The 24,232-nt window shown below is 44.5% G+C and overlaps 1 protein-coding gene across 1 annotated transcript; it reads left to right on the top strand.

Annotated features, from left to right (window-relative positions):
- The first annotated feature begins 23,363 nt into the window (after positions 1–23,363).
- Positions 23,364–23,979, top strand: LOC123441506. Its single transcript, XM_045117914.1, has 2 exons — positions 23,364–23,641; positions 23,799–23,979. Exons 1-2 carry the CDS (start codon positions 23,364–23,366, stop codon positions 23,977–23,979), a joined length of 459 nt encoding a protein of 152 aa, XP_044973849.1.
- The last annotated feature ends 253 nt before the right edge of the window (positions 23,980–24,232 follow it).

Here is a 24,232-nt window from a genome sequence, read left to right as displayed (position 1 = left end):
TGAGGAGTTTTATAGCCCACCCACCACCCACTTGGTAGTCATCATCTAAGACTTAACCAATGTGTTGGAAAACGCTTCTGAGGAGCTCAAGGACATGGATGACAAGGCTGATTACCCACCGTTGTAAATACTGAGTGGTGGACCGCAATGTCCACCTATGACATTTACATGGTAGACAATCCTTGTGACACGGGCGACGTTACACCCAAAGAAAACGGTGATAAGTCTGGGCAAGAGCCCTCAAAGCTCTGAAAGCCACGTAAGCATGCCAAGGGAAATAAGGGAAGGGGCTCCATACGAGCTACAAGGGAAAACATAACCCACAGGACCACGACAACCCCAAAGATCCCGAGCAACAACGAGAGGACCTGGACAAACCCGATCCCGACGACCTCAATAAATTAGATGGGGACGATTATCTCCCCCTGTCGATGACAATGACGGCCTAGAGGCCGAAGGCCTCCTAATACCCAAGGACCCTGAAGGCCAGGAAAAATTCCGGGAATATCTTATAACTACCGCTTGGAGCGTAAAAGCGAAGCAACGACACCTCTAGGCCGAACAAGACACCATTAACAGCAGGTGGACAAAAATCTTGGGCGCCGAAGAAGGATACGACACCGATTGCCCGGATCAAAAGAAAAGCTACCCACACTAGCACGTGTTGCTTCAATTCAACGACGAGGCCCCACACATCCCCCAGGTGCACGGACTACGACCAACCTGATCGTCCTCCCCTAGAACGCGATAGAGCGGTCGGAGAGGCCAAGTATAGACTCGAGCCTCCCCATAGAAAAGGCACAGAACATGTGCATCCTAGGGATAGACCTAACCCATGATATGACTTGTACACTAGAACAGCTCGCAACAGATCCATATACGGATCCAGAAGGTACTCCCCCACTCGATGGGATGAAGAACCACCCCGGATCACCTACAAGAACAGAGGTTAGGAACCATACCATGCTCAACCTGGAGCTGATCTCGGGCACAATATAGCCCGGACCAGAGGCACCGCTCACCCATTGTGCTTCACATATGAGGTCATGCAGCACCCCGGAAGGGTTTAAACCCGTGTAGATAGAACAATACGACGGGACAACAGACCCTGCCGTGTGGATAGAAGATTTCCTTCTCCACATCCATACGGCCAAGGGAGATGATCTCCATGCCATAAAATACTTAGCCCTAAAGTTGAAAGGACCGACATGACTCTGGCTAAATAGCTTACTCAAAAACTCCATTGGGAGCTGGAAAGATCTCGAGGAGGCTTTCCTATCTAACTTCCAAGGAACCTATGTTCGGACGCCAGATTCATCCGACCTAAGCAAGCTCGTTCAAAAGGCAGGCGAATCTGGCACATAATTCTGGAATCGGTTCCTAACAAACAAGAACCAAATCGTGGACTTTACAAACGCCGAGGCAATAGCCTCTTTTAGGCACAACATCTGGGACGAATGGGTGGCCCAATAGCTCGGCCAGGATAGGTCGAGAACAATGTCCGCCCTCACTTCCCTCATGACCCAGTTTTACGTGGGTGAAGATAATTGTCTAGCTCGGCACGGTCACAATGCAAACGACCCCAAAACCTCTGACGTTCGGGACGGAAATGTCAAGCCAAGAAAAATCAAGAATAAACGCCGCCGCCGTAATGGTGACGCCGATGACACAAAAGTAAATGCTGGATTCCGTAGCTCAAAACCTGGATAGCGGAAGAAACCCTTTAAAGGGAGCACCGACGGACCGACTCCATGGGAAAAAAATATGGAACGGCCCTGTCAGATCCATGGCATCCAAGAAAAGCCTTCCACCCACACCAAACTATTGTGTGTTCAAGCAGGCCAGCAAGCTAGCCGCCGACAAACATAACAGGGGCCTACGAAGAGAAGAAGACGAGGAGCCCTGCGACCCGAACTCTGGGGGCCAAAAACAGTCCCCTCCCGAGGTCAAAACTGTGAACATGATTTATGTCACTCACATACCAAAAAAGGAGAGGAAGCAAGCCCTACGGGAGGTATATGCCATAGAGCCCATAGCCCCGAAATATAATCCATGGTCGGCTTGCTCGGTCACCTTCGACCACACGGATCATCCGACCAGTATCCGTCATGGAGGGTTGGCCGCCCTCATCCTAGATCCCATTGTAGATGGGTACCACCTCACTATAGTCCTTATGGACGGAGGAAGTAGCCTTAATCTGATTTACTCACATACGTTGAAAAGATGGGCATAGACCCATCAAGAATCAAACCAAGTAGCACTACCTTTAAAGGAGTGATTCCAAGTGTCGAAGCCTGCTGCTCCGGTACAGTAACACTGGAGGTTGTGTTCGGCTCACCCAACAACTTCCACAACAAAGACTTGATCTTCAACATCGTCTCTTTTCGTAGCGGATACCATGCACTGCTCGGCCGTAGAGCTTTCGCCCGCTTCAATGTTGTGCCCCACTATGCCTATATGAAGCTCAAAATGCCCGGACCCAAGGGAGTTATTACCGTCAATGGAAATACACAGCGCTCTCTCTGGACCGAGGAACACAGAGCCACCATGGAAGCTGAATGCCAACATGATAGTGAAGCTTCAAGCCACAGGTCGGTAACCAAGGCACGACAAGCAGGCAAGGTAGCCCGAGCTCACTCAGATCTGTCATAGACTTCTTCGGCTCAGATTAAATAAGGATACCCCTCCCACAACACAGCCCGAACACCTCCAAGGTATGTCTCATGTAGACACATTTCATTCTTAAAATACCACGGGCATCTGTGGGAGCCAACCACCAAGGATCATGTGTTCAGCTTGACCGAGCTATGGTCAAACATGTCTACGGACAAAAGTGGGGCATCATGAAGAATTCCCCAAGCATCAAGCTTCTCCGCGTGATCAAAAGCTTCTCAAGAAACAATAGTTGATCCTCTATTCATGGTCCGCCTGCTAACAACAACTTCCTTTAAAGGATACTACCCCACCTCTAAAAGGAGTAATAGAAATAGTGCAGCTAAAAACAGGGCGGACATCAAGTCACCCAGGGAAGGCCACAGGGAAAAAAGTTGCTTTAAAAATATGCATCTCAAGAAACAATAGTTACCTGTAATAGCTGCCTTTGTGCCACGAGTTATAAAATTTCCTCGCACATATTATCTATAGACTCTTTATAGTATCTTTGTATGCACATGTTTTATACTCATCGGCGGTGACATGTCAAATTTATTTTATACATACTAAGTGCAATCGGCCAACAGACCGAGGTCTTGATGATAATACCGCCCCGAGCACTTCCCCGTCACTAGTTTTTAAGTGTCCGATTTTTCGGATTTTGCTTTATATGCATTGGTTCTGAATTATACCTTGGGTATAAAGTTGGGTTGCCCTGCTCCTGTACTTACCCCCTTATGTTCCGCTAGTTCGGCTAAAGCGGTAAAGGGTGAACCACTATGATTGTATTACCAGCTGGTCTGGCTAAAAATAGCTGAGTGGAGAAAGCCAAAAACTGACCGTCATAATAGGCGAGAACTGGTGTGCAACCCGAGCTCAAATACAAAAACCTCTTGAGTTTATTTCGTGTTATACGGGGTGTTCCCAGGTTCGGGGACTGTGTGGTAGCTATCTCGAAATTCGGTTTATCCAGATTACCACAAAATGTCGAGAGCATACGATCAACCCCCAAATTAAAATTTGCAAGGCTAAGTGAAAGCGACAAAGCCGCATAGTTTATTGCCTTGTTTCCTTCACACATTACCACCTTCGGGCACCGACAGATCGGCTAAGGGTAATAGTGCGGACGTTGAAACACCCAAGGTAGTCTCTACATGGGGGCTGAAGCCAACGACTGATAACTTTCAAATTAAACAGCCAAAGTTAGGAGTCAAAATAATACAAAGTGCATATCACTCAAGACTAGAATTATGAAAATAAATTGTTCGGACGCACATGACAATACATTCACTCAAAGAGTACATCTTTTGAGTATTGATTCCCTATAACCAGAGCACCCTCCATTGAAAAGGGAAAATAAAGCTCGGGACGTCTATGCTCCTTCCTGGCAGGCGGAGGGGCAATTGCCATCGTAAGGAGCTTTACCCTCGGCGAGTGCATCATGGTCCTCGTAAAGGACATCCGAGACCGTTCTATGCACACGGAGCGCTTTAGGACCTCGATCTGGGGCACGACATCGACCAACTTCTGCACCAAGCCGAAGTAACCGCTCGACAGAGGCTCGGAAGGCCACAGCTGGACATAGAGGTCCTTCATGGCTCGCTCCGCTAGCCTATGCTCCTCATGAGATGTTTCATCTGATAGCTTAGACTGGGGTTAGGCTTAGGAGTCTAAAACTGAGCCCAAAAAAGCCTCCGCTCGACATCCCCGTCATGGGTCGCGTAGTTCTTGACCGCTTCTGCCACACTCCGCGGGAGGTCCGTGAAGGCGCCTGAGGAACGCCATATCCAAGTAAAAAAGGCAAACATGTTTCCACCAAAGGCACATTGCAATAAGTATGACTTACCATTTGCCATCAGCTTGGCCTGGCGCACCTCTTCTTCAAAGAACCTCCGGCCCACCCAATCTGATTTGAGCTCGGAGGATAGCTTGGAGAGCTCGGTCATCTGTTCCTGGGATTTCTACTCCAAGGATTTCCAATTAGAGTTGGCCTCTTCCAGCTCGTGTTGAATTTCTTCCACCTGGGCCTCATGCTTGCTTTTCTCAACCTTGAGGGTGTCCCGCTCGACAGCTACCTATTCAACCGCCACCTTGTGAGCAGCGGCCTCCTCCTTGGTCTTCTCTAATTCTGCCTTGAGCTTTTCGACTTCTTGGTCTTGGGATCCTCACCAAATTGAAATCACAAGGTCAGACACTAAAGCCAGGATGGTCCTTCTCTATTAGAGACAATAAGAATTTTTACAACACACATTGAAACTTACCCTGCCTTTTATCGAGCCGATCATTTACACGGTTGAGCTCTTCGTCGGAAAACTTGAGTTTCTGGTTCAGCTTGGCAATCTCAAGAGCATTGCCATCAGCAGCGGAGGATGAGGCCTGCAAGACAAAATTATCGATTAAAAGGACTCTGAGTAATCGGTATGGGAGACACTCGGTCGAATTAGTCCAATGAGCCATTATAATTCAAGAGTCTCTGGATTATTTCTCTTTATGCCTAGGAGTTATTTTGGTCCATGGATAAGCTTGTCAAATATACCCATGGCTCGGGGGTTGTTATGCCCATAAAGGCATATATAACCTTATAAATAAACTTAAAACATTACGTGGCTTACCTTGAAGCCCGACAACAAGCCATTGAAGGCTTCGTTCAATCCGGTGTTAACGGACTGAATACTCTGCAGAACCGCGCCCATAAGGGTGCGATGTTCATCGGCAATGGATGAGTCCGCCAAGGCATCCTCCATCTTTGTCGGCCACCCAGCTGCAGCCTGCTCTGTTACGGGCGGCGCCAGAGCTGGCACCATAGACTCCGGAAAACCAGAGCTCCCTGGAGCTTTCTTCGGGGGAAACTTCGAGGGAATTCGGTTCCCCTCTCCGCTTGCGGGGAGGGAACCAACCTCCCGTGTCCCAGTGACTAAGGCGTGGACCTCAGCCAGGACCTGTCGGTCTTTGGTGGCCGGTGTATCAACTTCGGCCGGGACCTCCCAGTCCTTGGCATCCAATGTACCCACCTCGGCCATCACCACCACGTGTCTCGTCGGCCGGGCCTGGTGGGATATCACCTAAGCCGCCTCATCCGAGGCCTGGGGAAGGGTAGTGCGGGATGCTTTCCCGCTCTGCGCCAGCTCAACAGGCGGCAAACCCCCTCTAAGACCAGGACCATTGGAAGGTCTCGGTTAGGGCTGCGATAAGCACAACTCGTTTCTCATTACTAACAAAGACCCGGTGTAATTCTGCTAAATAAAGGATTGGATTCCATACCTTTGGGTCGGGGACTTGACCCTAGAGGTTCGTTAGGGAACCGCCTCAAAGGCTCCGAGCTCATCATTGGAATCTAGACTAGTGCCGAGCAGTGCGACATTGCTCCTACAAGGTCTCTCCAGGGCCCGAAGAGGTAGCCCCTCCTCGCCCCCCTGTGGCGCCTCCCTCTTCCTCGTCTGGAAAGAGTATTTCTCCACCTCATCTTTTGCATCCTACCCCTCATTGGTGGAGGAGGCATGGGTGCCCCCTGACTTGGTATCCGGAGGACCTCTCGAACGGAGACCCTCGCGGGTCTCCTTCTTCTTATTCTCCGACATCATGTACGACCCCGCTACCAGCATTGCGGTGAGCAATGTTGATCGGGGTTCCTCGGGCAAGGGAGCTGGGTCGTCTATGTTTTTGGCTTTGGTCATCAAATCCTGCAGGGACGGTAGGATAAATAATAAGACCTTGATAAAAATTGGAGGTTTAAGTAGGTATGAGCTCGGACATACCTCCAAAGGGGGGTCTTAACATCCAAGCCAGTGTCTTCCTCCTCGGCCGGCCACTCCTGCTGAGGTTTGAGCAACATCCGCCACATGTTCTCATGGGTGGTGCGGTAGAACTCCTACAACACTCGAGGGTCGCTGGGTTTATAGGACCACATCGGGTTATCTTGGTATTGGCAGGGAAGGATGCGGCGATGGAGCATGACCTGGACCACGTCGGTCAGCTCGATGTTTGTCGCCACCATCGGTAGCAACTTCACATCTGGAGCCGAGCCCCAGTCTAGGCCTTTCTTAACCCACGAGGTTAGCCTCACATGAGGGTCCAGATCTGAATGCGGGGGGCACTGCCAAGTTTGCTTTTCGTGGCTCTGTGATGTAGAACCACTCCTTCTGCCTGGCCTTCATGGTGTCAATCAAGGTGCCCTCCGGGCACGCCACGTGGCAAAGCTTGCTTATCACAACCCCAACAAAGTCGGTGTGTTGAATGTTGACTGACTTCGGCTTTGACGTTAAAGGTTTTAAGCCAAAGGGCGAAGTACTATGAGCCCACAGGAAGGCCTCACAAATAGAAACAAAAGTGGAGATGTGCATGACTGAATTCGGGGGGAGATCATGGAAACCAAACCCGTAGTAGAACATCAAGCCCTGGACAAAGGGATGGAGCGGCAAGCCCAGTCCCCGGATGAAGTGGGGGACGAACACCACCCGCTCACCATTACTTGGTGTAGGCACCATCTGGCCCTTCTCCGGTGCATGGTGGGCGACGTCAGTCGGGAGGTAGCCGAAGCACTTCAACTCCTGGATGTCCTCGTCAGAGACGCTGGAGATCTCCCACTTGCCTTGAGACCCCGAGACAGCCATTGCTAAGCTTGGAAAGGAGGCAGGTGGAAACGATGGGAGATGAAATGGATCTAGGCGCCTGAGCTTGGAAAAAATGGGAGTCGAGTTTGGAATGCCTGTGGTGGGCTTTGGATCTTTTTGCCCTTTTATGGGAGGCTGTAAAACCAAGGGTTCCCGCTTACTGCGCTGCTGGCTCCGCCACTTCCCAAAACGGCCGCATCGTTGAACATGCATGGCATAGCCCACGTCTTTATTAGAATTCCCTTAAATGCGGGACACGATCTCCTCTTTGATAGGATGTGCCCAAGGGAAAGTTGCCTCGATCCGTGGTTCTAGTTTTTCGTAATTGGTTATCGCGACTTTTCGTCGGAAAGGTTGCCAAATGAGGAACTATTCACGTGTGGGCTTTTATGCCTTTAGATTTAGCGATGCTTGTTTTTGAGAACGTGACCTCACCAGAGCGACCAAATTGAAGCCTACCGAACATAGAGGGAACTCGCCGCGCAAGGCGATTATTCTAAGTGTGTGGCTTCCAAACACCATACACATCGGTGTTGTAGGTTGGTTTGGGGGCTAATGAGGGACTCCTGGATTAAGGGGTCCTCGGGCGATCGACTTGTTCCTTATGGGCCGATTATACGGGCGGCATCATGGAAGACCGAATTGTCTGATAACTTTATGATCAAGATGGAATGCTCCGAAGACTGGCGTGCACTCCAAGTCAAGAAGACCAGGTCGGCCCATCTGTCCCTGGCTAAGGTCGATAATATGTAGCCCTAGGAACCCTAGTGTCTATATATAAACCAGAGGTTCTCATGTGTATAGGCATATGAACTCATCTAGGGTTTAGCTTGTACGATCTCAAGGTAGATCGACTCTGTAATCATCATTCCACATCTATATAATCAAGCAGGATGTAGGGTTTTAGTTCCTCAAGAGGGCCCGAACCTAGGTAAATATTGTCTCCCCTTTTCTTCTGCAACCCATCGATCCAAGGTCCATAGTTTGGGACCCCCTACCCAAGATCTGCCGGTTTTGACACCGACAGCGGTGGCATGGATTTTCAGCGGCATGACACTAGTAATGATATAGTGGTGACGTACCAAATGGGCCAACGCCACCACAATTTAAAAAAAATTGTGGTGGGGTGAATGGAAAATGAAGCGCCACCAATTAAAGTCGCAGGTAGCTATTTTTCTACTAGTGAAGTCAGGACCTGATACGTCCAAAATTCATCACTATTTTCTATCATAATTTGTCTCTATTCATTGATATATTTCACTTTATGATGATGTACTTATAGTTTTTTGGCTTATTTGACGTAGTTTAAAACTTTCCGATGCAGAAACAAGAGACGCATGATTCAGCGGAGAAAATAGCACGAAGAGTTGCAATATCAGAACATCTTCAACTGCACTGAAAATTGGAGGGAAGAAGTTTCCAAACGGATCCCGAAGACATGCTAAAGAAGAGCCGGAGGGGGGCCACAGGTCACCCAGGCGACTTGCTGGCGCCGCCTAGGCCGCGCCAGGAGGCCGCCTGGGTGATGGGCCCAGCCTCCGGTACTCTCCTTTGGCCTATATGTCCCTCTTGACCTAAAAGTTCCGAGAACAGAAGAGTTTTCGCGATTCCGCCACCGCTCCACGACGAAAACCAACGGAGAAGAAAAGACCTTTCCGGCGGGAAGATTCCGCCGATGAGAACTCCTCCCAGAAGGGGAGAGCGTCCTCATCGTCATCACCTTCACCACGGGCATCATCGAGATCATCATCACCATCGTCACCAACACCAGCACCATCTCCACCTTCATCCCATCTACTTCACCATTGCAATCGTAGTTGTACGTTGCATTATTCATCCCCTCTACTCTACCGGTGTTGATTACTCTTTTGTGGTGAATGCTATTGAGTTTTGTTGGAGAATTATTGTTATGACCAGATTGTTAATTATATTTTCATCACCTCTGATCATGATCTCTTTCATGTCTGGTGACTAGTTTCGTTAGTTCTTCAGGACATGGGAAAAGTCTAGATGCTAGTAGTCATATGATGTTGAAGTAATATGTGTTGATTGATACTTAAGTTATGGTGGTATGTTTCTAGTGGGGTTATGTGAACGTCGACTACATAACACTTCGCCTTTTTAAGGACCTAGGGGAATGCATCGTGTATAAAGAATGCTTATGGTGGGATGCCGGAGTGACAAAAACCTAAACCCCATTTTGCATATTTTTGCATGAGGGAGTATTGTATCCTAAAGCTTATTGCTATGGTTAGGCTTTGCCTTAATTTCTCTCTTGTATTTGCGGATGCTTGCAAGAGGGATTAATCATAAGAGTCTACTTTTCTTAGCCTAGACGGTGCACTAGTTAAGATCCACCCACATAATACTCATCAATACAAAACATAGTACTAGATAGAGTATGGCGAAAGCTCTTGACTATCTCTCCCGTGTGTCCTCAGGAACGCCTTAGTCTTTATAAGTTTAGTCCCTCGGCTTATCCTTTGTGTTTAAAAGGATTGGTCCACTTGCTGCACCTCGACACGATTTATTTTACTTGCATTTATTTCTTTGTTTGCTTATACTAGAAAACCCATACAAAGTTACCTTTCAGTACTTGCAGTTATTCCTTGCTCAAGATCACTTGTCAATACATTCTGCTCCTCGTTGGGTTTGACACTCTTACTTATCGAGAAGGCTGCGATACATCCCCTACACTTGTGGGTCATCAGGACCGCGCAATTGGCTCTACCGAAGCATGTACTTCTCCAACGAGCGAGTCACGGACAACACCTTTGGCGGGATCAAGACCACATTTGTCAGGGAAGACTGCGCATTTGTCCCCCATTCAGTTTCCGCCCTGTGGTCGCCCTTTTCCCACCAATGTTTTGGGAAGAGAGGCCCATGGCAAGGATAAGAGAGGCATACGTCCACCATAGACCAAGGATGAATTATTAAGCTCCTGTCTCCCCCTTAGAAAAGACTTCGTCATCCTTGTAGCTTGTAAAACTGGTGTAACCCCACAAAGAAGAAACACACAAAACATGACTATGGTTTTACACCGCAAGGTGGTCCGAACCTGGGTAAATTTTGGTGCCCTTCTTGTAATTCACTCATGTATTGGTCGTAGTCGAGAGGTGAGCTTGTAGGTGCATCCATCTCCCCAGTGTTCGAACCGTATTCTTAAGAGGTTTCCCTGTAGGAACAAAAGTGATCTCCGACAGATTACAATTGTGGTTTCCAAGGTTGAGAGCAACATGATCAGAACAGCAGAAGATGTATTGAATGATACCTCATTTTTAGATTGATTCCAGCGGTTGATGAAAGACTAAATGTGGCGCCCATGGCATGAAGAACAGATGATGCATTATTGTGCAGGATTAGGAAGAGCGGTGGAAGGGACTCTCTAATGATGCTCCATCAGGATGGGCGGCAAACTGAAGAATTACATATGGGTTGAAAGGAGATCAACCGTAATAGTTGATGTGGCATAAGCATGACGTTCCTGTGATAAAACGATGTAATATTTCCTAAATAATAACGCCCACACGTGTGGCATGAAGCAACATGGTACAAACGCCTTCATTACCAACCATTTTGCCACATCAAACAGATGACATGAGTGGAACCTTTTTTGTTACCACTTAAATAAAAAATCTGATTAAAAATCCGTTTTCACCAATAACTCTGTCGTGACGAGTTGTTCAAAACTAGACCCCATATTGATATGTTTCGATGACTTTTTTCGTGAAAAGTTGCCCTAATGTTTACACTATAGTTGCCATTGAGTTTACACTAAACTTGCCATGATATGTTTTATTTATTTTTTCTTCCAAATTTAAAGCTATTGTTGTATTTTCAACTACTTTTCATGGCAAATTTTACAAATTAACCACGGAATGTATTAATAATTAACCCCAGAAAATTTATTTCATGGATTATAGCAATTTTTAGTAATTCATCATTGCAAATTTAGTTTATAGATTATGGCGAAGTTAGTTTATAGATCATGGCAAGTTTTGTATTTTGACCATGGCAATTCTAGTAATTTAAACATACAAAATATTTTTTGTGTGAATCATGACAAATTTTAATGCATGTATCATGGAAAATTGAAGTAATTCACCATGGTAACTTTAGTTTATGGTTCATGGCAAATTTGAGCTATTGAACATGTAGTTTTAAAGTAATTGATGACCTATTCCTTTTTTACTTATGAACCATGTCAAAATTATTTCATGGATCATGTCAAATTTTAGTAATGCATCATGGCAAGTTTAGTTTCTTAATTTCAATTTTATGACATGTCAAAATTTACTTTAAACATAGAATAAAACGTAGTTGAAATGTATCATGGCAACTTTAGTGTACTCATGATGACAATTTCTGTGCAATATAGAGAGGGCAACTTTTAACGAAAGAAGTCATTCGAACACATCGATATGAGATCTAGTTTCGAAGATCTCGTCGTAATGGATTTAATGGTGAATACAATTTTTCAATCGGATTTTATTTAAGAGATAAAACATTTTAAAAACTAAAAAGATAAAATATTCATGTTGACATCCTCAATTTCGTCACTTATACATGCACGCGGTGATGTGGCGCAATTTGTGATCATTGAGTGTGTGGGTTGTTGTTGCTCCTACCATACATATGATGGTTATCACGACCCTATTTTTTTGTTTGGAGACGGGACTGTATACTTTTTTTAACTTGACATTGTTCAACTTGTCTAAATCAAGTCATGTGTGGGTGGTTTTTTGTCAAGAAAGGAAGCATACATCTTTTTATGGGATGTTGTATATCTCTTTTCCCACACGATGTTCATATATTTTTAGTTGTTTATGTTTTGTTCTCAAAGATTGAATAAATTCATGCATGTGCGTTCTTTCTGGTTGTGTCATGTTGGATTGAGCAATATATATAGTTTTTAACACAAAGCTGCATATATAGTTTATATCGTGTCAGGTTGTCCTTATTGTTTACGAGAGAGCAAGGTTTTTCGACCATACTAACATATATAGTTGATGTCATGTTAGGTTGTTCTATTTTTTAACAGAGCGCAATTTATTTCAACCACAACAACATATATAGTTTTCTTTAGAACACAAATAAATATATTCTAAAGGTACAACAATCTATGGGACATGCAAGCCCCCTTCGTGGTTTGGTTGCGGGGATGTACGTATGCTAAGAGCGGCACTACCCAATGCACACTGAGGGTTTAGACAAGTTAAAGTCGTCTGGAGGCGTAAAACCCTATGTCGTGTGTTTTGTGGATTATCTATGTGTTTGTGATGTGTGTTGGGTTTTTCCCTGGAGAGGAGGGGATGATGCAATATAGTAAAGGTAAGTATTTTCCTTAGTGAGAACCAAGGTTATTGAACCAATAGAAGGACCACACAATAGAGCACACACTTGCACATAATGCGGGCAAAAGGATTGTCAATCCCCTTGAACTCATTACTTGCAAGCTCTAAGTAGTGTACATAGATAATTTGATAAATAAAAATTCAAAATAAAAATAAATTAAATAATGTCTGCAAGGTATTTAGAGTTTTTGTAAATGTATTTATGAATAGACCTAGGGCCATAGTTTCGTGAGATGCATCTTTCTCGAAGAAATCATACGATGGGTAGACAAATTACTTTTGAGAAATTGATAGAAAAGCAGATAGTCATGCAATATTTATTCATGGCAATGATCACGCATATAGGCATCACGTGCGTAAGCAAGTAGACCTACTCATGCCTGCATCTACTAGTATTACTCCACCCATCGACCGCTATCTAGCATGCATCTAGTGTATTAAGTAAAAACAGAGTAATGCTTGCAGGATGGTGACATGATGTAGACAAAGTAAATCCAATTAATATGAATAAAACCCATCGTTTCACCCTTAGTGGCAGCAATACAATGTATTTCATGTCCCTTTTTGTCATTGGGCTTGAGCATCGTGAGATTGAACCAACTACAACGCACCTCTCCCCTTGAAGATAAATCAGTCTAGTTGGCGAAACCAAACCAATAGACCGGTTAGAATTACGAAGCTATCATCATCATGCATATATATGAAATACGAGAAAGGAAGTCAATATAATCTCATGAATAACTTGAATATAAACCCACAATTCATCGGATCCCAACAAACACACCACACAAGAGTGATTACATAAGATAGATCACAACGGGAATCGCGGTGATATTGGCAAAGAAGAACATAGAGAGAGATAGCCGCCTAGGTACTAACTACACACCCGTAGTTCTATGGTGAACTACTCACACATCACCATGTGAGAAGCAAGGTTGATGTAGAGGCCCTTTGTGATCAATCTCCCCTCCGGTAGTGCAACACAACAGGGATCCACATGTGCACATTGTGGAAGAGAGACTTACGACGGCGGAAAAAGTGTTTTGAGAGGCTTCGTAGGGTTTTGGGGATATACGTTAATTTATGGGACAGAGAGGAGTACCAGAGGCAGTGGGTGGTGGCCCAAGCCATTAGGGCACAACCACCCCCTGGGTGCGCCCTACTGGCTTGGCACCACCCCATAAGGCCTCTAGTCTCCTTCCGAAGCTTCCAGGTCTTATTTTTGTCCAGAAAAAATAATCCAAAAGTTTTGGGTATTTGGACTTCGTTTGGTATAGTATTCCTGAAAGGCCAAAAATATGCAAAAAATAGCAACTGCCAGTTGGCACTAGGTTAATAGGTTGGAGACATAAATGCTTAAGAATTATCCTGGAATGGTAATATAATATAATGGAACCATAAAAAATTATAGATATGTTCAAGACGTATCAGCATCCCCAAGCGTAATTCCTTCTCATGATCGAGTAGGTAAATGATAAAAATAAAAAAATTATGTGACATGCTGCCAAATATGTAATATTTTGCAGGTCTGATCATCGAGAAACGATGAATTAATAAATATCAACATAGTAATATCCATGAACATAAGTAACACAATCATCAAGTTTCAAAATAAAAGACCCTTAAAGAGTATTTACTCCCCATTCATTTTATCATATTAGCATGGCATGGCTTCGTCTTCACCACATAAAATACAAATGTCAAGCACTACAATGTTAAGCCAAGAAATTGGATTGTACTTTTTAATGTGCTATGACATTTTATGACTCACTAAATACATGAGGGTGAACCATGGACATAGCATATAAATGGAAAAGAATATGGTGGTAGGTTCGAAGCGGGTAAAGGAGGAGAAGAAAGTCTCGCATAAACTTGGCGGATAGGCGGGCTATAGAGATGCCCATCAATCAATATTAATGCGAGGAGTAGGGATTTCCATGGAATGGATGCACTAGAGATATAAGTGTATGAAAGTTCAACTAAAGCTAAGTGGGTGTGCATCCAACTTGCTTCCTCATGAAGACCTCGAGCATTTGAGGAAGCTCGTCATCGGAATATATAACCCAATTTCTATAATGAAAAATTCCCAATAGCATATGAGAGTGGAAAAACATGAGACTCTCTATATGAAAAACACGGTGCTTCTTTGAAAACAAGTGTGGAAAAGAGGCAGTAGCATTGTCCCTTCTCTATTTTCATATTTTATTTCCTTGTGTTCTTTTTTACTTATTTCATTCTTTTTTATTTTTATTTTCTTTCTACTTTTTCCTTTCTCCATCATCCTTTCCTCACTAAGGAAATGCTCCAATAATGAAAAACATCACACTTCTATTTACTTACAACTCGATATGAAAGACTATAAACAATATGACTCTATATGAAGGCCTCTCGCAGCATACGAGGATGTGCAATGATCTAGCATAACATGTAAACAATGATGAACGATGAGTTTGCCACAAATACTATGTCACCTACATGATCATGCAAAGCAATATGACAATGAGTGTACATGTCATATGATGTAACGGTGGAAGTTGCATGACAATATATCTTGGAATGGCTATGGAAATGCTATGATTGGTAGTTATGGTGTTTGTTTTGATGAAGACATAAGGTGGCTTATGTGCAACAGCGTGTATCATGTTGCGGGGTTTGGATGCACCTGTGAAGTTTGCATCGATCCTCGAGTTGAGAATGAGCAATGCACGGTACCGAAGAGGCTAGCAAATATGAGGAGGTGAGAGCGCGTACATCCATGGAATCACATTAGTCATAAATAACTCACATACTTATTGCATGGCCTTATTATCTCTCTCGAAGCAAATTACTACTCGCATGCCCCTAGGTAGGAGTTAACCATCACGCGCCCTCAACCTCAACAACACTAGGATTTGAACGAGGAAGAAGAATGCTCATACATCATCACTATGCCATAACCAATATTTTGACGAACAAGAAGTTAACATCCTGTAACTATCGATATTTCTACTGACCAAGAACCATGGACTCCCACCCTTCCATATTACACATCAATATCATGAACCCATAATTTCTGTTTTATGAGCTACATAAAGGTTTTGACCATGCACGCCTGGAATAACTATTATTATTGTCCTAGTCTTATAACACATGCTAATTATTGTCGCTATTTATTTAACTCTCAAATTGTGCTCTAAAAATTATAAGTGTAGCACTAGGGCAACTGTTTAGTTCAAAAGATATAAGTGGACCACAAAGTGTATTCTAACAACTCATGGTGAACATGTCTCTCTCTCAAGTAGATGTGTCCAGAAAAAAATGATTGTGAAAAACATAAATAGAATCAAACTATAATACACGACGCTCCAAGGAAAACACATATGAGGCGATGAATAAAAATGTAGCTCCAAGTGACATACGACGAATTGACACGGAAGAGGGGATGCCTACCGGGGCATTCCCAAGCTTAGATGCTTGAGTCTTCCTAGAATTTACCTTGAGGTGCCTTGGGCATACCCGATTTTAGGCTCTTATCCTCTCCTTATTCCCTCATCCGTCGTAATAGCATCCAAAACTTGAGAACTTCACCGCACAAATTCAGCAGAACACTCGTGAGATCCGTTAGTATGATAGGTGAACCATAAACTTTATGTACTATTATAAATAGATTAATATTTTATTATTGCATAAGGTACTGTATTCTAACTTATCCAAGACATATACCCCCCCCCCCCGATATAATCCATAGCATCATCAAAACAACCAAACAATGCAAGCAAAAACATAATCTGTCTAAAATAGAACAATTTGTAGTGATCTGCAATAAAACCGTACTTCTTTAACTCCAGAAATTATTCAAAATTAGTAAAGCCTGGGGAATTTGTGTACCAATATTTTGCGAAAAATTCAGATCAAAAATACATTGGAGTAAAATCACAAAAATTTTGCACTAGACGTAAAAGTTTCTATTTTTGCATCGTATCAATTTTACTTATCATTCAAATCAACCCAAAGGCTTTACTTGGCAGAAAAACTAATTAAAACATAAAAACGCAATCATTACAGTATAAATAATCATGTTAACCGAAGATAACATAAAGTATTGGGTTGTTTCTAAACAACCTTTTTCTTTATAGCCATGAAGATAGGCATGGGATAATGATGATGCTCACATAAAAGATAGGAATTGAAGCACAAGTAGATCATCATATAGTATGTGAAAAAATAATCTAATTATTTCTCCAAAAAATTAAAATAATCTAATTCTAACATACTTCCTATGAATAGGAATTTTGTAGGTAAAAAAATTATTAAGACAATTAATATCTAGCATATGCAAATAGGAAGAGTGAAGCATTGTGATTTCAACACAAAGAGAGGTAAGTGAGTAAGATGCAACTTCCTATAACCATATTTGCCTCCCTCATAATAATTACATGTAGGATCATAAACAATCTCGATAATATAAATATAATGTAAAACATTCTCTTTACGATCCGTATGCATAATATTTCTATAGTCTTCCAAGATAGTGGGATTAACATCAACTGAAGTCATGACCTCTCCAAACCCACTTTTATCAAAAAAAATATCATAAAATGGATCATTCTCCAAACTAGAGGGACCATTATTACCTAAAGTTGATGATCTTCAAAACACACTTTTTGTAGTATTGCAGATAATATAATCAGTAATAGATTCATCATAAATCTTAGAATTATGAAGATCGCGAGAAATATCAAGATTAATTATCACCCCAATCATGATCATTAGCACAATTGATATTCACAGAATTTATACTAACAACATTGCAATCATGTTTTTCATCACGGAACAACAATGAATAACTTTATACATTTCCTTTAACAGTTCGTTAAAATTTCTAGATTCACGATTTTCAAGCAAGACATTGTAATGATAATCTAGTGCACCCAACTCACTAGTAATAGGTTCAACATAACGGGTCTTTTAAAAATATTAACAAGTGGGCGAGGATACATTTATCTTAAACTTTGTTTCTTACTTTATGTTTTTGTGTGACAAAAATAAAGATAACATTTCTGGGCAAGTAGAGAGTTGAAGAAGTGAATGATAATTTGTGTGAAGATACTTGATAGGAATTTGGTAATACTCCCCAACAATGGTGCCAGCAATCCTTCCTGATACTTGTAATCTGTGTTGGGGTTTTCCTCGAAGAGGTGGGGATCATGCAACACAATAGTAGTAATTATTTCCCTCAGTGAGAACCAAGGTTATCAAATCAGTAGGAGGACCATGCAATTTCCGGTCTTCAGCGCCTACACACAAAAGAGCACACACTTGCACCAACGCGGACGAGAGGGTTGTCAATCCCCTTGAACTCGTTACTTGCAAGAGATAAGTAGTGTAGATAGATAAGTTGATAAATATAAATTGAAAATAAAAATAAATAAAATAATGGAAGAAGGTATTTAGAGCTTTTGTAAATATATTTGTGAATAGACCCGGGGGCCATAGTTTTCGCTCGAGGCTTCTCTGTTGAAGAAAGCATGCGATGGGTAGACAAATTACTATTGGGAAATTAATAGAAAAGCGGAGAGTCATGCAATATTTATACATGGCAATGATCACATATATATGCATCACATCCATAAGCAAATAGACCAACTCCTCTCGGCAACAACTACTATTGCTCCACCCATCGACTGATATGGAGTATTAAGTAAAAGCAGTGTAATACTTGCAGGATGATGACATGATGTAGACAAAATAAATCCAATTTATGCGAATAAACTTTGTAGTTTTACACTTGGTGGAAGTAATACAATACTTGTCATGACCCTTTTTCTCACTCGGATTGAGCACCACAAGATGGAACCCACTACAACGCACCTCTCCCGCTGAAGATTAATCAGTGTAGTTGGCCAAGCCAAACCGATAGAGCAGAGAGAATTACAAAGCTATAATAATAATGGAAAGGAACTCAATATAATCTCATGCATAATCCAAACATAAACAATCAGTTTATCGGATCCGAACAAACGCACTACACAAGAGTGATTACATAAGGTAGGTTAGAGTGGGAATCGCGGTGATCTTGGCATTGAAGAACATAGAGAGAGATATAGCTATCTAGCGACTAACTACGGACCCGTAGGTTTGTGCTGGACTACTCATACATCACCATGGAGCAATAAGGTTGATGTAGAGGCCCTTTGTGATCGATCCCCACTCTGGTAGGGCACCAGATGTAGCGACCCGAAACAAATGGATCGGTGTGTGTGTGCTTTGTGTGCCATCCGTGTATCAATATCCTGGCACACATAGTACTTCAATGAAATACAATAAAATCACATGTAAAGTAAGTACCGTAGATCTAGAATATACCTTATATCACAACGGAAATAAAATATTTAGGATGTGGAGTCCCATAAACGCCCACAACAAGTTGAGTATAGACTGTAACCCCTTATATCATACTCTTACTCATTGTAGAAGTATCTGCAACATAAGACGTTCTAGCCATGTAGGTCGGTACATTGAACGTACGGCAAGATCACAATAGAAAGTAGATGATAAAACCATTCTATATGCAACATGGATTTGTGGCTTTGTGTCCGAGATTTGCGTAAAAGCTACTTTTATTTGCCTTTTCCTACAACAAAGGAATGTGAGGAGTTTTCACTATAGAGTTATCTAATATGACATAGTTCCTTTCGGCCCAGTGGGAACCAGGGTACCACGAACCGTCTACCTATGGAACAGGAGGCGATCATTCGGCCGGCCCATGAAAGATGGCCCTCACCCGGCCGCTCCGAAGGAAGCCACCTCGCGAGGCCCCTCGCTACCAAATATGCCCTGCCGAGGCCGGTAGGCACTAGATCGCTTCGTGAGGCTGCCTCACAAAGTAGGTTATACGACACTAACCGCGGGGCTCTGTGTCCATCATGTGAGCGGCATGCCACTATTAGGATAAGGATGGCGAGGCGTGACAAAGCCCAGTTTTCAATCTGGTGATAAGGGAGCAGCGGCATCTTCCTCCCCCAAAGCAAGTACCAAAGCATTTCCTCTTTTGTGCAAGGAGATCGGCTCTGATCGATGCCACGAGATGGAGGTCATCACAGAGCCCACAAACACGTGAGGAGGACCACTTTATCACGTGGAGACCGCCTTTTGTCAGGATAAGTGTGGGCGCATGTCCCTCTTTGAATTGCTGCCATGTGGCCACCCTTTCGCGCTCATATTTTCGGGGAAGAGGACCAAGGCACTGCAAAGCGGGCAGAACCACGTCCATGTACAGGGATCGATCACAACTCTCCATTATAGAGCAATCCAATACAGGCAGGAGTAGGGTGTTACACTTCACGATGGCCCGAACCTGGGTAGCTCATGCATACCCGTCGTGCCCAGTGTGAGTGAGTGAGTGACCTCGTCATGGCCTTGCTGTACTTGTAGTCGGTTCATAGGTTGCCAAGCAAAGCCTCCCTGTGTTCAAACCCTAGATCTTGAGCATAGATCCCAGACTCTTACATTTGGCTCGCCGGGTATGGGGTTTGCCGTCTTCGCGCCTTTGACCTCAACATCAACATCGACGTGGACGACGTGGCCGCTCGACAGGAGCACGCCACATGCTGAGCTTCTACAAGGGTCCACGTGGCGTCCGCTACCCGTGGCCCCTCTGGGTTGCGCCCTTGCACCGCCACCAAATCTGATGGGAAGGAGGTGGCCTCCTTCGTCCACCCGCTGGTGGACAAGCAGGCACTTGGCCGCTCTGCCCCACCTCCTCGCTTGCAAGTTGCAGCCCCTCCGCTTCGCATGTTGCACTGCTCATGGTGCAGGGGGCTGCTGCGATGTCGCCTCGCTAGGGACGGCCTCAAGGTCTCGCTTGAGCGCGTCATCGAGATCGTCTCCGCCGCACGTGGTAGCCGGCCGCCCCCTCACTCCTCGCCGGCTTCACCTCCATTGGTCGAGCGAACCGGATGCACCACTTCTCCTCCTCCTCTGGGTTGTGGTTTAGCTCGGTGTTGCCGCGCGACCTGCGCCTCAATGTTGACCCACGTTTTATCTGTGCCAGGGAGCAACGGCGCCCACCACCAAATCGTGTGTCGCGTCCCCTGCAGCGTTGTCGCGGTTGGGCGCGGCGTCTGCGCGACTCCAACCAGGGGCGTTCTCAACAGTGGGGGTTCCCAAGAGCCCCGCAGGGTGACCCGCACCCTCGACGGGCCCCAGGCCCCTCCGTCCAACCACCACCTCAAGTGCTTCTCGCATGAGGCGAAAACGGCCCTCTCAACACTCGAGTTTGCTGGCCGCCTCAAGTGAACCGATTCCCCCATCGCATTCGATGCCAGCGACCATCCCATGTCCACTAGGACTGTGGGCGTTGTCCCTCTGTTGTGCACTCCCACCATCAGCGGTGTGGCCGTCGCCAACATGCTCATCGACGGTAGCGCGGGCCTCAATGTGCTCATGATGAAGACTATCGAGACGCTCAAGGTGCCCTATTAGCGCTTGGCGCCCATCAAGCCCTTCTTGGGCATCACCCTCGGCTTCACTTCCCCTTGGGTCAGGTGCGCCTACCCGTCACCTTCAGTACCCGCAAGAACTATCGTCTGGAGTTTATCGTCTTTGATGTGGCTCACGTTGCCCTGCTCTACAACTCCACTTGGGCTCCCCGACGCTCTCCAAGTTCATGGCCGTGACCCCCCACACCTCCAACATGATCATGATGCCCCGGTACAACGGTACCCTCACCATCCGTTGCGATGAGAAGGAAGGAACGCATGCCCTTGCGCGTGCCTACAAGGTGGCCTCCCCCCAAACTTCCAGTGCGGCTCTTCTGGTGGACTGGGAGGAGCGCGCATGCGCCAAGAAGAAGCCTCCTGGGTAAGTGCATGCAGAAGCCACCCCTGTGGAGGCATCGCTCAATCCCCTCAAGGCCCTATCAACGCCTACCAAGGGACCTCGTGAAGAGGCCTCTGGAGTCCCGCCTCTAGAGGCCCCTGCGGCACTGCTTCCTGAGCTCCCCGGTGAGCGTGACTTGGACACCACGGTCACGTGCCTCGTCGGGCACCCTGTCTACCTTGTCAGCACGGTGCGGCGAGTCGAACGTGAGTGATACTTGTCGCAGAAGAAGCTCCTCCTGTGGCTCCTCATGGACCCCAGGAAGCTCTGACACTACTTCGAGGGTCACCTAGTCAGAGTGATCTCCTCCTACCTGCTAGGGCAGGTCCTTTGGAGCCCAAACACGGCTGGTCATGTCGCTGAATGGAACATAGAGTGGCATCCCTTCGAGATGGAGTTCCTCACCACTAGGACCATGAAGGACACGGCCTTGGCAGACTTCGCAGTAGAATGGACGGACCCAGGCCAAGGCGAGACTCATGACACTAGTGAAGAAATGGCTAGCCACAAATCTTGTTGGTGGCTTACCATTTTCCTACAACACTAGCACTATTTTTTCAAAAAGCGTTGTCATCGGCTAAATTGGTGCGCCAGGTCTAAACGGTAAGTGATGGCGTGGATACTTATGGCCACGCCACAAATCGGACGAACCACCTTACTCACCATATGGAATATAGTGGGGGTGTTGCATTTTTGTGCATGCCGTAGATAATTAATTAGTGTTGGCGTGCTAGATTGTTGTACGCGAGATATTATATTTCCACTTAAAATGGTATTTTAAGTATTAAAAGATTATATATGCTAGTTAGAACATAGAAATTATTTTATTTTACATTTTGGACATGATTATTGTTAACACTTCTAATTTTGAGTATTTAATTATGTTTGGTATTTCATTAAACTTATTTAGTATTTTTTTATTCTGCTTTTATTAGCTATGGCATTGCATTTTAGGCCCACGCCACCAAAGGCCCACCCTAGTCAACTCACATGCCTTAGTAAAAGACCTAGTCCGTACGTGCCCTTTCATTTCAAGTCCCCCTCGACCAGCCGCCACCCGTTTCCACGCCGTCGCCGCCCGTTTCCACGCTGTCGCCTCCCGTCCAGCCCCTTCGCCGACCAGCAAGGTTGAATCCTCTCCTTCCCCTCCCGTTGCATCTCCTTCCATATGTGTGGGATTCATCTATATGTTGATTTAGGATTGCTTTGTGTAGATATTTTAGTACATATATATAATGGATTGTTTTGTGTGATGTGGAATCAAAATTTGATTCCATGGATTGTTTCGTGTGCAAATTTTAGTGATAATCCAAGGTATAATAGTGCATTTTGAGTAGGAATGTTTTCAGTGTCTAGAATGTTAATGATTCTAGTTCAACTTGATTTGGTAGTGTAGTCTAGAATGCGAGAGGAATAAATAAAATGAAGTCCTAATGTAGAATTTTGAGAATAATTTGTATACATGTCACTAGTGTAGAATTATACATGTTATTTGTGTCGGTTCACTAGTCTAGAATCCGATTATATACTTAGTTTTCAATATGCTTTGTGTAGAATGGCGCAACCACCACCATGTCGAGTGTGCAAGTCAAGGTGCGCAACTAGTATTGGAACTACCACTCTGTTTGGCATTTACTTCCAGTCGTGTTTTGTTCCTACAACAGTAAGAAATTATGAACCTTCTAATAGTTTGTGATTTTGTTTTTTTTCAATTTCCACTGTTGCATTGTGTGTGTGTTTTTGGTTTTTCTTACACAGATCGTCCCTTGCAATGTGAGATAGGATTTCAATGAGCTCATATCTGGAGACACTGTCATCTTCAACGCTCCTAGGGCCCCCTACTCTATGGAGGTCAATAACAAACGAAACATCACCCATATTGGGGGAGATGATTGCGATAGTTTCATCGCCCGTATGCATCTCACTTAGGGGTGAATTGACCAGCTTCTCCTTCAGAAGAGAAACTCCAAGGCTTGTTGTTATATATCTCAAGTATGAGGAAGAAGATGATGACCCACTTGATGAAGCAGTCTTTGCCCAAAGTATGACCAGGCTGACCGAGGAAGAAACTCACACGATTTGGGAAAAACATCCGCCACATGCTGCCTACGTTGGGATGCCATTCGTGACCCTCCTGACACGGACGGTGGTTAACCACCATGTCATGTTATCTTACTTATTACTGTAGTAATTTTATATCCTTAGTATATATTAATGTGATGATATGCTGAATGTAGAATATGATGATATACTTAGTACATATATTAATGTGATGATATGCTTATAGTGTAGTAATGTTACATGATCAACATGTTTCTTTCCAGAAATTACCTAAGAGTGTATGTGTCAACTGTGGCATTGAGCCAGATGAGGAAGGCATTGTTGTACTATGCCTTACTACAAGGGACTCTGTCACCACCTGTGCTAATGCAGTGCACATGCACGGGCGCACTATCTTTAGTGCGGCTGGGTGGAGCAACCTCGTCACTAGCAAGAATCTTTGAGTTGGACAAGTCGTCTTAGTCACTATAAGGAATACCCCATACCATGACTTGAGGATGATGATCGTTATCGATCTCCTTTAAGTATGTTAGTTTGCTCATGCAAAATCAACTCCTTATTAACTATGCTCGTGTTTGTGAGGATTGTCGTTAATATCTACTTGTGAGCTTGGCACTTATTATTAACTAGAATGCACTATTATATTAGACTAGTTCCTCAGGTGCGATGCTAAATGGTGAATGTTATGTGCTGGGA

The sequence above is a fragment of the Hordeum vulgare genome, chromosome 3H, assembly GCF_904849725.1.
Source record: "Hordeum vulgare subsp. vulgare chromosome 3H, MorexV3_pseudomolecules_assembly, whole genome shotgun sequence".
Taxonomy (NCBI): domain Eukaryota; kingdom Viridiplantae; phylum Streptophyta; class Magnoliopsida; order Poales; family Poaceae; genus Hordeum; species Hordeum vulgare.
Note: the sequence above shows the minus strand (reverse complement) of the source record. Positions and strands in the feature narration are given on the sequence as shown.